The 15,021-nt window shown below is 42.9% G+C and overlaps 1 protein-coding gene and 1 long non-coding RNA gene across 4 annotated transcripts in view; one reads left to right on the forward strand and one right to left on the reverse strand.

Annotated features, from left to right (window-relative positions):
* The window catches only part of GAREM1 (GRB2 associated regulator of MAPK1 subtype 1), a 209,143-nt gene extending 201,091 nt beyond the window's left edge, over window positions 1-8,052 (forward strand). For all 3 annotated transcript variants that reach the window (XM_079943353.1, XM_079943354.1, XM_079943355.1), the window contains 2 exons: window positions 1,047-1,213; window positions 2,605-8,052. In XM_079943353.1, coding sequence (XP_079799479.1) covers window positions 1,047-1,213; window positions 2,605-3,499 — 1,062 coding nt within the window. In that variant the 3' untranslated portion in view covers window positions 3,500-8,052. The remainder of the gene's footprint in view (window positions 1-1,046; window positions 1,214-2,604) is intronic.
* The window catches only part of LOC307197455, a 49,394-nt gene that overhangs the window by 18,072 nt on the left and 16,301 nt on the right, over window positions 1-15,021 (reverse strand). The window lies entirely within an intron of this gene.

The following is a 15,021-nucleotide window of genomic DNA, read 5'->3' on the forward strand; positions in this document are numbered from 1 at the left end:
TTAAGCAAATTCCAAACCAAAGCTAACAGGAGCTCCGTTTCATTGTCTTCATTACCCAGAGCCCCTGGGACAGGAATCGAAGGCACAGGTGAAAAAAAATGGGTGGGAACACAGCCTAAAAGCAAGCAAGGGTGGTGGTGGGTTTTTTTTTTACAAAGTCAGAATTGGCTCTGTTTTTACCTAGGTAGTTAAGGGTAGACTAGCTGAACCAGGTGTAAACTGCCCCCTGCTGTCTGACACAGAGAAGTACATAAAAATATCTGCCTCGTTAAAAAGAACCGTATTCTGAAGGCCGGCAACAAGCTGGGGCGAAGGCAGGCAAGGGATGGCACAGGTCACCTGCCTCCCTCTCCGGTGTGAAGATGAAGGAGGGTGAGGGAGGCGGTGTTTTTCGGACTTGGAGAGCTGCTTCGTTACGCCATCTGCCGCCTTGTTTCTCAGAGTGTGGTCCGTGGCCCAGCAGCGTCCGCATCACCTGGGAGCTTGAGGTGCAGAGCCTGAGATGCAGAGTCTCAGGCCCCACTCTTGGTCTACTGAGTCAGAATGTGCATGAAACAAGATCCCCAGGGGATTCATGTGCACAGTTACCTGTGAGAAGCCCCGACTGTAACCTCAGAAGGAGCCTTTACACTAGACAAGGTCCACTGTTCCCTAAGGTTTGTAGCAAATCGAATTCAGTTTGAACAGTGAAGAAATACAACTCGCTAGGAGAATGGAATCCTTCATTCATATCGTGATCACTTAACGCCCTTATTTTCGTCCTACTCCTGTTTCCTGTGTCCTCGTGTATCACCGGCTCTTTACCATGCTGTCCTTCCCATTACTTGCTACATTTCTGCAGCACCTGCCAAACCGTTTCTTTCAAAATCGCTCCATCTCTGGCAGCCTCCTGTTTCCCACAGTCCTTGTTTGCTCAGGTCTGCTCTCCCTTTCTTCCACCCCTGCTGGTGTCACGTAAGAAGAGCAGCCACTGGGCCCTCCGGGAGGGAGCTGGCCCTGTGCGTAGTCCGAGTGTCGCTAACCCCACGTGTTCTCTTCTGCGCCAGGTCAGGGAAGAATGCCGGCTCCTGAACGCCCCGCCTGTCCCGCCCCGCAGCGCAAAGCCTCAGTCCACCAGCCCCTCGGTCCCTCCTCGCACAGCCAAGCCGGCGCGCCAGCAGACTCGCTCTCCCAGCCCCACCTTATCCTACTATTCTTCAGGGCTGCACGACATGTAAGTCCTATGCCAGGGCCCACTTCCACATGGTTCCCTCATCAACCAGGTCCCCGATCCTTGAGAACCGTGTCAAGGAGCCATCCCCTGGGCAGGGTGGTAGGAGAGAAGTTTTCTTTTAAAAAAAGAAAAAAAAAAATTTTTTTTTTAACTGGATGAGCATGATGGGGCCCTGTTGGTTCTGAGCTAGGATGGAAGAGCCAGTGACCTAGGAAGATGCTGAGTCTGTGAGGGGTTCAGTGGTTAAGGCTGGCATCTACGTGTCTCCGCTTTGACTTCAACACACGCAGACAGCACCCTCGAGGAGGACCCGGAACGGCAGGGGTCCTGTCGGCCGTCTACTCTGAATTCCACCCAGTGCTAGAGTCCCTGACCATCACTGTAAAGCAGTCTTACACTTCCATCTGGATCCTCCCAGTGCCGTGAGCTCATTCTTTTGCACTGCAGCTCATTCCATGGTTGGCACATGCCAATAAGTTTTTTTAGAGATCTTTCATTATATGCAGTTGAAATCTATCTCCATGTAACCTTCAACTGTTTCTTAGGTCTAAAGAAACAAATGTAGGTCCACCCGACCTCTCTTGATCAGGCTGTGAAACCATGAGGTCAGCCAAGGTGTAAGTCTCCTCCAAGAGGCAGCCTCGGTCCCACCTGCTGTCCCCCCATCACCCACCTCTGAGCACACTCTGGTTTCACGGTCACTCTTAAGATAGAGCCCCAGAGCTGAGTGTGATCACATGTGACAGGTTAAAGTAGCTCTCCTTGGCAGGTACTTTTTTGTTCCCTGGACATTTAAATCTTTATGGTGATGTTACTCAATTGTGCGGAAACCAAGGCAAGAATAAGGATTTTATTCGAAACATTTCTTCCAGCCTCAGACTCTTGGATGGATATAAGGTCATCAGTGGTGGTGATGTAGTCCTGTCACTGTAGCCCAAGAATGACAAGCATGAGACACTCATTTACTGCTCTCTCACTCCACCCTTGCCCACTGCAGACATCACTAATCAATCACAGCACCTGTTAGTGATAAGCCCAAACAAGGCTAAAGATTTTTCTCATCACAAAGATCCAGGCACCCACTAACAATGATTTTCTTGTTAAAAAAATAATATATTTGCCATCTCTGCTATAGCATAGTAAATGAGTATCTTCATATCCATAGTTACTGATGTATTTTAGTAATTTAAAGATTCTTTAAAAAAAAAAAAAAAAAAGCCCAATGAGGTTAAGCAGGTACTTTACGATAAGAAATATAATATTTGTTGCCTAACTACATTTTTCTACTCAGAAGTGACATCAATGGGATAAGGATAGGCTGGATGTTTTACTTTTCTTTTTTTTCCACTCATCTCTCTCTCTCTCTCTCTCTGTGTTTGGCTTTTAAGCAGCATTACTAAAAGTGACACGAGTCCTCCTGAAAGCGCTCCCGTTTCCTGCTACCCGTGTAACCGACTGAAAGCAGATTCCATGGACCCCAAGTCCCCGTTTGGCAGTCCCACTGCTGAAGCTCTGTCCTCCAGGCTCTCATGGCCTAATCATTATTCGGGAGTGTCAGAGACCCAGACCAGGAGCGACTTCCTGCTGGATCCGAGCAGGAGTTACAGTTACCCCCGACAGAAGACGCCGGGCACGCCCAAGAGAAACTGCCCGGCAGCCTTCGACCTCGACGGCCACGAGCTGGCGGCCAGCCCACCCGGGCCCGGGCCCACGGAGCCCGGCGGTAGTGCCCCGGGGTGTCCCAAGTCGGCCAGCTACTCTCTGGAGAGCACGGGCGGGAAGACCCTGACTGCAGCCCCCGCCAAGCAGAGCATCTCGTGCCCCGCCTTGCCTCCCAGGGCCCCGAGGCCAGTGGAAGAGAAAGCCGCCCTCGACACCCTACCTTTGCCTCTGCAAATCGATGGTGCTGAGGAAGCCCCCGAGTCTGGGTCGCCGGACCTCTCCGAGGACCCGTACTTTGTTCAGAAGGGCACGCAGGACATCTTCTCCATGTCTTACCCCTTCTCGTCACCCCTCCACCTCCAGCTGGCCCCCCGCTCCTGTGGTGACGGGTCCCCGTGGCAGCCACCTGCCGACCTGTCGGGACTCTCCATAGAGGAAGTGTCCAAGTCCCTGCGGTTCATAGGGTTGTCCGAGGACGTCATAGCATTCTTTGTGACCGAAAAGATTGACGGAAACTTGCTTGTTCAGCTCACGGAAGAAATCCTCTCCGAGGATTTCAAACTGAGCAAACTGCAGGTGAAGAAAATCCTGCAATTCATTAACGGCTGGAGGCCCAAAATATAGCCAAATAACCCCAGGTAGCATTGAACAAAACAGATAAATGTGTGTTCTAGAAGGGGAGGGCTGGGACACAGTTTCACATTTTTTTTGCACTAAAAACTTTCTCTGTAAATAGGGATAAGAGAAAACTCTTACTATGCAGATTATGATTTTGAATGGTGAACAGGCTATTTTGTACATCAATAAAAATGCTGTACAGAACACTTAGAGGTGTGCCTTGTACATCACTCAACACTCAACAGCTGCTAAAAGACAAAAGGCATGCTCAGAGAAATAACTGTTACCCAAGTAGGTTTATGCGAGAAGTTGTGATATTTATTTACAAAATAGCCAAAGCTGAAAGACATAAGAATCTTTAAAAAAAAAAAAAAAAAACACCTTTGAACAATTCCCTCCTTTGGGAGAATCAACTTTAGACAATTTATTCTGTGCTCTGTCGTTCGGATTGCTCAGTGCTAATTGTTTTACTCTTGTGCCTGAAAATGTTAGTGATACGAAATGACACTGCAGTGTTATGTGCTTGGTGGGGATCTTTTTATCAAAAGGCATTTTACAAAAGTCATGTGCTAGTAGAGAGGATCTATGATGTCCTTAGAAATAATAAATCATGACCACAATAATTTATCTGTAACTGCTGCTAATTTTACTGAGCAGAGATAAAGAAGACCAGAATATATACGTATATGTATATTTACACAATACAAATGTATGTTTTAAACATCAGTATGAGTCTGATCTTTTAGATAACATCTGTTCACTTTCAAATATCCATTGCAGTTTGGGGCCGTTAACTAAGTCAACTCTCTTAGGAAATGGGACAGAATGATTCCAAAGATTCTCAGAACCCTGTCCCTCGAAGCTCAGTCTTATCAGGCTCCATCACAGAAAACTTGGAACAAATCAGTAGGGAGTCTGTATTGAAGAATTAAGTTTGATTTTAAACCTATTACAGGCTGGGTTTTACATAGAATACTCCCGTGCTGATCAGTGTCTGGGGAAATGACCATTTCTGTCGAGTGATAATTCTTCTCGGGTGTGAGGGTCTTATTCTCCTGGTATGTGGTGATGAGGGGTCTGGAGAGCATTTCTCAGAGCGTGTCAGGTGTTCTCAACATGCTTTAGGAGAGCTCAGAAATCAGACATACCATCCTCTGCTTTGATATGTGCTACATCTGTTGCATCATTTTTTAAAGTATCAATAAGAGTACTTGTTTAGTTCAGAAATCTTTCCTCTCTTCCAAAGAAAATACATGATTACCGTACTTTCATTCCAACAATCCCAGGACCCAGTCTGACAGTTTTTGCCAAACGTGAATAAATACTCCAAAATATAATGGCATCAACATAATTCTTGACTTTTTGAAGGAATATAAATCTTAGAAAAGTTTTTGTTCTCCGAGCAGCATATCGTCCCTAGCCCTGTCTCCCCCAGAGTCTGTCCCCACATTCGAGATGGGCAGACAGCCACCCAGGTGTCAGTGTGACTTGCAGGACTGGCTTGTATGTTATTATCCACTCTTCTTGCTCATCAGAATAAATACACAAATGGGAAGACAAGACCCACCAGTCTAGTTTTGCAGACCTGTTCAATATATGGCTTCATTTCTTGGCATTCAAGATATTTTTAATCCATCTCATTGTTTAGAATTGGGGTGAATTGATACCTTTTCTCATTTTCCATCTTAAATCTCTTTTTTTTAAAAAAAAGGATTTTCCCCCCAACATGTCTCCCAAAATGCAAATACTCTAGGTTAAAAGTGCCCCATAAAAGAGTACCCTGTAGAATCTATCAAACTGTAGCACCTCTTCAAAAGTAACTGACAAGTTTATATAGAAGCTTCTAGTACTGCACTCAGATGACATGCAGCGCCTCCATGACTTTCATGTTGAGAAAGCATCCTTCTGTGTGAGGGGCAACTCCCTAGGTAAAGTTAACCTCTCAGAACTTGCCTTTAAAATAAAAACAAAGGATGACGTTGAAACGTTGCAAGTTTTCTTTGGCAAAACCCTGCTGAATCCGTTCGTGAATCCTTAGTGCTTGTATGCTTTTCTCAGTTCAAGAGGGAGGAATGAGTGGGTTTGAGTTTACTATGACAGTTGCCCCACATAAACAACTGATTCCTTTTATCTTTTTTTTCTTTTTGTTTGTTTTTTTTTTTTCTTTTGCAAAACCTCGACACAAAGTCCTTTTTGTTTTTTGTCTTGGCATATGTACGTTGAGTTTATATCGACGGCAACATAGAGACTCCTTGAGGGCAGGGACTATGGCCTTTCATTCACATACTCAAAATTCACAGCATCATCTGTGTGCCGGGCACTATGCTAGTATGACTTGACAGGCTGATAAAAAGACACAGTTCCTGCCCTCTTGGAACTCATAAGGTTTATGTTTAAAACCACAGTTGTTGAGACTGGGTACGTGCAAGAGAGACATGAGCTCTCCTGGCAGTTGGATGGATGGAGAGTTAAGTGTGCCCTGACCCTCAAGAACCCACAGAAGGAAGAAATGGCAGCTTCTATCAACGGGGTATAAAAGAAAAACTACAAGACCATTGAAACTTGGAAAGCATTGGAGGCAGCAGGTATCTCTGACTCCCACTGACTAGTGTTCTTTTCTACTGATTGGATTTTTTTTTTTTTTTAATTGGCAGTAAGTATCTTCTGGTATCTGTAAAGCCACATGGCGCCCTTACTAGACAAGGCACGCATAGCCAGAGAGAATCAAGACAAGGAATGCAGAACAGGGGTAGGAAGGAAACAGCCCTTCCCTTCTGAGCTGCGATTTTTTGCAGTGAAAAGCAGTGTATAGAGATCCCCACATGCAGAACCTTTTCTAACCAACCAGGTCAAGACTGAGGACATCTTCTGGCAGGTTCCCTGCAATCTGTGCACTGACCCCTGTGCTTGGGGGAGAGTGTCCAAACGGGACTCTTTCTTGGATTCCTTAAATGCATGGCCAAAACCATCGTGACCCCCTTAAGAAATACAGCAATAAACCAAACCAAGCAGCTAAAATGTAAAACGTGGGCCTGATTCATGTTGGGACGGAGCACTGAAACACAGATCAATTCTTTCTCAGAATCGCATCAACGCCTGCACGTTCTCTCTCTTTTAAGTTGAGCTGCTCAACTTTATGAGCTGTGAAATTTACATTTAGACCCTTTCAACCCACATAGAACATTCACATTTATGGAGTTGCAGCGAGCTGCCCACTCGGCTAAATTGCAGTGTTTATTCTTGTTTCACGTAGAAATAAAACAATCTTACAGGGAAATATTATGACTGTCCATTCCAACTGTTTTCAGACGTGGGTAAATACCCTCTGCCGACATTCCAGAAGCACCTGCACACCGTGCACACGACTCCTCGAGAAGTTCAGGGGGTGAGGGTGGATGAATAGAGGGCTCTTCATTTTCCAAACACACTGTATCACAAATCACTACTCATCATGCCTAAAGAGTATGAGCTTAACATTTGGAATAACAAACTGAAAAAAACACAGGTCTCCAAAGACCACTGTGAACGATTCAAAGAAAATTTCAACTTCAGTCCCTCAGAAAAGTGAAATCTGCTGTTGGACACACAAGACTTTCAGAAACTATGACCATTAATCCCAATTTTCTAGGAATACAATGGCACCAGGCTGCTAGGGCAAGAAAAGTAAGATGCCCAGAGTGCAAATGATGGAAAGTAGGATTTTTATACTGTGGGACTGTAATAGTGTGGAATTCTTATGACCACTTCTTGTCCAATCACATCGTTTAGTCTTCAGAACTTGGTGTTTTAAAATTTGTCTCATTGTGAAAGCTAGAAACAAAGGGTAAACGTGATTTCTGTTAAAAGTATATACAAATATCTTCTGTAATTTTGCTGCTCTGTCTAATTTTTAGGCTATGAGTTTTGTAATGAGCTTATCAGATGATGAATTTCCTTTGTTTACAATTTCATGTAGTAGGGCTCAGATCATTTCTTAGCTATAAACCTCTTCTCCCATTTTCATATTAAGCTCCATTTAAAATATTGCTTAAGCTAAGCCTAAAAGTTGAATTCAATTAGTCAAAAATTGGGGAGTTTTCCTTGACTTAAATGAAAATGGTATATTCTTTTCAAAGACTTTTGTAACCATCTTTACAGTTTCTTTGCTTGGAAAAGTGGGGTTGTTAACTACCAGTTAACAGTTGCATTATTTCCAGAGCATTGTCTATGGGCCCAATGTGTACCTCAAGATAAACATGGTATGTTTTGTCTAAAAAAATTCGTTGTTGATTTAAATGGTTCTGAAATGTCTATAAATAAAGAAATTTTAAAAGTTGCTCTTCTTGCAATCGTTCCTCAGTGAGTTGGAACCCTGTGTGGTTTTCTAGAACCTCTCTTTCCCATCCTCATGTAGGAGAAGAGAACTTGTCTGAAGGGTTTCTGAAGACTGCAAGCTCACTCCATGTTAACAAGAGACTGAAGACTGTGGTTATCGAAAGTGGAAGAAGCTGGGAACCAGGTAACCTGGTGGCAACCAAAGAGAATCTAGTACCTGTGTGGTCAGGAGTTAGGACAAAAGAAATATAGATGGACTAGTGAGCTTTAAAAAACTAATAATGGGGGAGGGGATAAATGAGGAGGTTGGGATTAACATATACACACTACTGTATATAAAATAAACAACAAGGACCTACAGTACAGCACAGGGAACTACGTTCAATATCTTGTAATAACCTATAACGGAAAAGAATCTGAAAAAATATAGATAGGTAGATAGATAACTGAATCACTTTACTGTATACCTGAAACTAATGCAACATTGTAAATCAACTATACTTCAATAAAAAAAATTTTTTAGTTTTAATAAAAATACATGTTTGTACAGAAAAAAAGGACAATAGAAATTCGTATCTCTGGCTTATATATAGTTTAATTTCTGTAATTACAATTAGCATCACAGTGAGTAGATGTGGTAGAGGGTTTTAGAGGAAGTCATGAGCGTGCAGCACGCTGCAGCGTCCACCAGTTTTACAGAGAAGTTGGCAAGTGGCGGCTGGTTAAGCTTTTATTGTACTCAAAATAGCATGAAGTAGCTTCAAACTGTCTTACTGAGCGGTTCAGGGGAGGGTTGAAGGGCAGGGAGGACAATGAGATCTTAAGTCCTTGCCTGGCTAGGATCTCCCCAGCTTCACAATCACCGAAAAATCTTCCTGCCTTCTTTTGCTAGACAAAGCATCCCTAAATCATTCATTCCATGTTATACTGAAACCTTCAACCCTTCTGCCCTATTTCACAGGGATAAAACCTGTGACTATACCCACAGGTGGCCACTTTCCTGATTTCAGGGATGTGCACTGGACAAAACTATAGGGTTGATGTGACTGGGCTAAAACGTCCAAGGACCTACCACAAGGTTCTAGAAGTACTTACATCAGATATACACTAGGACATATGACTCCCCCAAATTGGATATTGCCAAGTAAATTTGAGTTTAGAAATATATTGAGTTAGAAGACTCACAGACATAGAGAACAGACTTGTGGTTGCCAAGAGTAGGGGGAAGGAGTGGATTGGGAGTTTGGGATTAGCAGATGCAAACTATTATATAGAGAATGGATAAACAACAAGGTCCTGTTGTATAGCACAGGGAACTATATTCAATATCCTGATAAACCATAATGGAAAATATGAAAAATGTATATATATGTATAACTGACTCATTTTGCTGTACAGCAGAAATAAACACAACATTGTTAATCAACTATACTTTCATGAAACTAATTTAAAATAAATAAAATTTTTTAAAAGAAATACATAGAATCAAATATCCTCCAAATCCTACCTATCTGAGGTTAGAAAAAGCCAAATCATTGAAAACAGTCAGTAGGTGGTGGGTAAATTGCACTGAAATGAATTTTCCCTCAAGCAATCCCCTCTCCCACCTCAGCCCCTCCTTGCTTAGGTACTCATAGGCATCCTTCAGGATTCACCAAGTGTCATCCCCCAAGCTGATTTGGTTTCACATCTCTGTGCTGACAGCTCTCTGGCTACCCTTGTAAGCTATAAGTCTTTGGTATCAGGGCTTATGTCTTCGCTGTCATATCTTCAAAAGGAATGCTACTTAAGATTCTACTGAATGACGGCATGATGCCATCACGTTCCTGATGGCGGCCAGTCTTCATGCCATCAAGATCAAGGCCCTGCAGCTGCATGATAACAATGAAGTAAAGTCAAAAGAATGACCAGTGAAATCTGGATTCATCATAAAATATCTAAGACTAAAAGAGAGTAAGATATGAACCTGTTTAGAGATTCCAGATCGAGTTTGCAACATTTGCCAATGAATAAATTTTTCTTCTAACAGTTTAATGAAGGCAATGAGTTCAGTTCTTTAATGAATATAAAGTGAACTAGAAAAGATCAGTGTGTTTCTGGAGGTTGACTCAAATATTGGCTCTAAAAGACACAGGCAATTGAAGACTAGTAGATATGGTTGAATGACCTAAGCTAAGAGTGATCTCAGGACCAGAAGCAGTGATGGGTAAAGATAAGAAAGAGTTTGCGTGCTCAGAAGCACAGCTGGCAAGGAGATATTGTGCAGGGCACAGGAAATAGCATCCATGGGCAGATCACAGAAGTTTAGAGCCAGAGGGAACCCTGGAAATGATCTGGTCCAATCTCTTAACTTTATTGGAATGAAACCCATGGAGGTTAAATGACCTCACTGGGATCACACAAAGTCTGTGACAGAACCAAAGCTAGAAATAAAATCTCGTTTCCCCATTTTGTACTCGTTCCACGACAACCTTGTCTCCCAATTTCCTCAACTTTTAACTTCTAAAATAACATTTAAGGACTTCTCTAGTGACGCAGTGGGTAAGACTCTGTGCTCCCAATGCAGGGGGCCGGGGTTCAATCCCTGGTCAGGGAACTAGATCCCACATGCATGCTGCAAGTAAGAATTCACATGTCACAACTAAGGAGCCCGCCTACCACAACTAAGACCCGGCGCAAATACATAAATAAATAAATATTTAAAAAATAATAAAGAGCAAAAGTTTTTTTAATAAAATAATTAAAAGTTTAAAAAATAAAAATAACATTTAATCAGGTTTTTTTAAGCACATGGAATGCCCTACCCTGGTCCTCCAACTTCTCTTTCTTCTAAGCCTAAAATAGGAGCTGATGTTCCCCAGTCAGTGTTAGCTGGAAAGAAAAGAAACCTCTCCTGCTTGTAAAATGGATGCTCTGTGCATGTCACCTGCTTTTTGATCAAAAACTATGACTCAGTGGAGATACTGAGACAGGTGTAAGATGAAAAAACGTAAAAGAAAAAAAAATCCAAAACTAAATGTCCATCAACAGATGAATGGATAAAGAAGATGCAGTACAAATATACAATGGTATATTACTCAGCCTTAACAGAGAATGAAATAATGCCATTTGCAGCAACATGATGGATCTAGATCATATACTAAGTGAAGTCCGTCAGACAGAGAAAGACAAACATCATATATCACTTATATGTGGAACCAAAAAATATGATACAAATGAACTTATTTACAAAACACAAACAGACTCACAGATGCAGAAAACAAACAATGGTTACCAAAGGGGAAAGGAGGCAGGGGGTAATAAATGAGGAATTTGGGGTTAACAGATACACACTAATCTATATAAAATAAATAACACGGACCCACTGTGTAGCACAGAGAATTATATTCAATATCTTGTAATAACCTTTAATGGAAAAGAATCTGAAAAAGAACACACACATATATATAACGTATGTATATCACTGAATCAATTTGCTGTACACATGAAAATTGTAAATCAACTATAATTCAATTTGTAAAAATCCTCCCAAAAAATCCAGGCATAGCATACACGCCTTTCATCCCACTGTATCCAGGGTAGCCCCTAGGAAGTGTATAAACTGGGGCACCTTGGGAGAGAAGCAGCTGTAGTACTAAACATGGCCACAGGGTGCCAGGCTTTTCCAACCAGCTAATAACTACCCAAGGATTACTCCAGTCGAGGATCAGAGCAGAGTAAAATTTTAAATCCAGCTGTACTGGGGGTCTCTCTCTTCCCATCAGTCACTTTTCCACCTTCCTTAGTTAGCCAAAGGCATTCAAATCCTGAAGTTATATAAACAGAAAGAAGTGGCTCAAAAAAGGTAAGGGATTTGAAAGTGGGGCACTGTACAATTTTTTCAAGCCACATTTCCACGGGAAGAGGGCAAAGGAATATTCAAAGCGCAAAACTGACCTGTCAGAAACCTCGCTCCTTCTTGGCCCTGAGTCTCTGGAATTTTGAAAGTGAATGGTGCAAATCTGAAGCTCTTACATACAGGAAGTTGTACTTCGTGTTTTTTTTTTTTTTTCCATTGATTGGTTTTGAGCAACAAAACACCCTCAACCAAAACCAAAATCTATCAAGTATCATTACACTAAAGTTGACTTTAGTGTAAAGCTGACATTACACTAAAGTTGACTTTTGAGAAAGTACATCTCCTTTAAGCCTCCTTCACCTTAACACTCAAACCATGAACCTACCTAATTGATCCTGAAGAACAAAGGAAAGATGAATTCTAACGAAGAGAATCTCAGACTTCGGTTTGGGCATGAATATGTTCACGCTTCATTCTCTGTGCTTTTTACTACTGTCGGTGTAGCATAATTATTGACAAAGTAAAGGAAGTCTCTTTTTCAACTTTTAAGGCGGTGACTGATTTTACAAATCCAGTAAACTACCAGTAATTTCAGTTTTAGTTTAAGTTGCCATCTTGAAACAGTGTAATTGCCAGTTAAAGTTTTCCCATAGCCACGCTTACCCGTTTCTATCACATTTCAGTGATAAGTGAATCCTGTGGAGAAATGGGACTTCTTCACATTGTCAAATGCTTGGCTATCCTGGCTCCGTGTTTCTGTCTAGGTTACCCCGTCCTACACACAAAGGCCCTCACTTTTGGTTCCTTGCCTCTGTGAAGACTGTAGAATATGCTGGTCCTGCATGTGCAGCCTAGCGGCCCCCCTCTAAATCTGGAAAAGTCTAGCCATGTAAATTATCATTGAAGCAAAACTGAAACCAGGATAGACAACCAGCTCACGAGGTGCAGAACACTGTCCGTGCAGCCCGGGGTCCACTCTTTGTACAATCCCATTTTTTCACGGGTCTCACTAATCACTGAGATCGGATAAGAACAGGTAAGTATGGTACATTCTGTGTACGCCAGTGATCTGGGGCACATTTTGAAGAAGTAAGATTTCTGTATGTTAATCATCCTGGATGATAGAAAGGTGTGGGAGTTATTTGTGTCGGCAGAAGGAAAAGGCAACCTGCAGAGACGCCACTACTACAGTAACTCAAGGTACTGGGATCCGTGGATCAGTTAATAATTGATAGTTTATTTGGAAGGTTGAGATAACTTATCTTTCACAGAAACTAACTGCAAAAGAACATTTTGAAATATGGCCTGGGGAAATGAAGTACACATTTCCTTCTTCAGTTAACTATTAGGTGCGCTATTATTTAAACGTGGACAACTTCTTTGAGAGAGGTCTCGTTTATTTTTGTTGTTTTTTTGCCTTGGCATGTTGCCAGTATTGGCCATTTCTAGAGTATCCCTCTTCCATCCATAGGCTTTGTCCCTCCTGACTGTCACCCAGCGTCAGGGTGACATTTGGGGGCAGGAAGTTTATAAGGAAATCAGCAGCTGTTGCTAGAGTTGAGGATTTGACACCAGCGTGCCCTCAGCAACCCCAATACTCAAGTTCCAGGTCCCACTACCAGACTCGTTTATCCCCTAACTCAGCTACTGTCCTCACCAACCACTGTAGGTCTCAGTATTCCCAGTAGGGACCCCACCTCCTGTCTCCCCCCAGTCTGGGTTTCTTCTCGCACCTCTTTTCCTGGGACTTCTTAGATCTTAACCCAGACTTAGCCTAAATTTCACATTTCCCTGAACCCTCTTTTTGCTCTATCTCCAGTTAGCTCATTATGATGCCTGAAAACATTCTCTAACCTGAGTTTCGTAAATATGTCCTTGTGAACAGCCAAAGTGATCCAGCAGGCAAACAACGCTGGAGAGACTGGACTGATCTCACAGGCAGATGGAAGAAGCCAGGGCGGCTGGTGTGCAGTTCTCTGGGTTCATTAATTGAAGTAATTTGGGCGGCATACCTCCCGTCATTCCCAAACAGTAATAATTTGCTTTTCCAATCCTGGCTGTATGAATGCTAAAGACAGGTTCGAACTTACTTTTAGTGTCAATAAAATATTGATCAGCCAGCCCCTCACCCTCTGGCATGTCCCTAAGTGATGTTCTCAGTATGTCTGGAGGAAAGTGTGTCTCATGTGCTCCAAGGTTGACCAACACACAGTTACTCTCTGATTCCCAGCCCTGGCACCGCACCCAGCTGGCCACGGCCACAGGTTCACTTCCTGCTTCTCAGCACAACATGGAGCTCCTGAACTCTCTGATTATACAGCCAGTCCTGCAAACAGGCTCCTCTTGTGATGTGTGTTTAGGCTTTTCCAGTCCTTCTGTAAAGGCTCTGTGTGCAGGTGCTCCATCAACCTGAGCTAGAGAGGTGCTTGCTTACGATGCAGGTATCCAGCAGGGTACCAGGCATCCAGGTGTATGTACATCCACATACCCCAACACCTATGCCTTGAACAAACATCCTCTCAAAGACTCACAAACTCAACCCATGAGGAAGTGAGCCACAGACCTCTTCATAACTGCCCCCGAGGCTACACAGACGCCCAGCAGAAGCTTAGAAACGCCACCCATACGGGCATGATTGGCCTCCTATACGTGTGTCCATCCTTTCCTTCAGGATAGAACCTGAGGGAGGGTTTCTTTTTCTGGTGACAAATATTTAACACCTTTGGAGTCAGCCAGTCCTGCATTTGAGTCAGAGTTCTGCTCTTTATTATTGCTGTGGCTATGACATCATTTTCTTACCTATAAAATAAGAATGACAACTACCTCTTAGAGTGGTTACGAAAATTAAATGAGTTGACATATGTGAAGCTCTTGACAGACCACTTAGTTCAAAAAAAGACTCAATTCTGTTTTGAAATAGAATTAAACCCCTTTAAAAATGAGGGACAATGCGGTGTGGGAATAACACACATTCCTTCTAACCATTAGCAAGTGCTTTTTGAGTATGTATTACGTTTTCTGCACAGACCAGGTACTAAAGCTGTTCTGAATGAAGACACGAGCTGATGGTTTACAGACAGTTAGCACAGTAATAAAATCATTCATTGAGTAATTACTGTGTTCCATTCGTTGAAACACAGGAAATCACATGCACTATCTCACTTAACTTACATGGAAGCAGTAAGAGATAACTACTACAGGCCGTGCTCTGATGCAGGGACACATGCTCTGATGCAGGGACACGTGCTCTGGGAGTCCACAGGGCAGAAGGTCACTGTGACTTGAAGCTCGGAGATGACCTCCTACAGGAAGTGGCTCCTGAACAGGAATCTGGAGGATGAGTAAGAATTAGGAAACGAAGGGGAGCAGGGAGAAG

This window comes from Stenella coeruleoalba (assembly GCF_951394435.1).
Source record: "Stenella coeruleoalba genome assembly, chromosome: 14".
Lineage (NCBI taxonomy): Eukaryota > Metazoa > Chordata > Mammalia > Artiodactyla > Delphinidae > Stenella > Stenella coeruleoalba.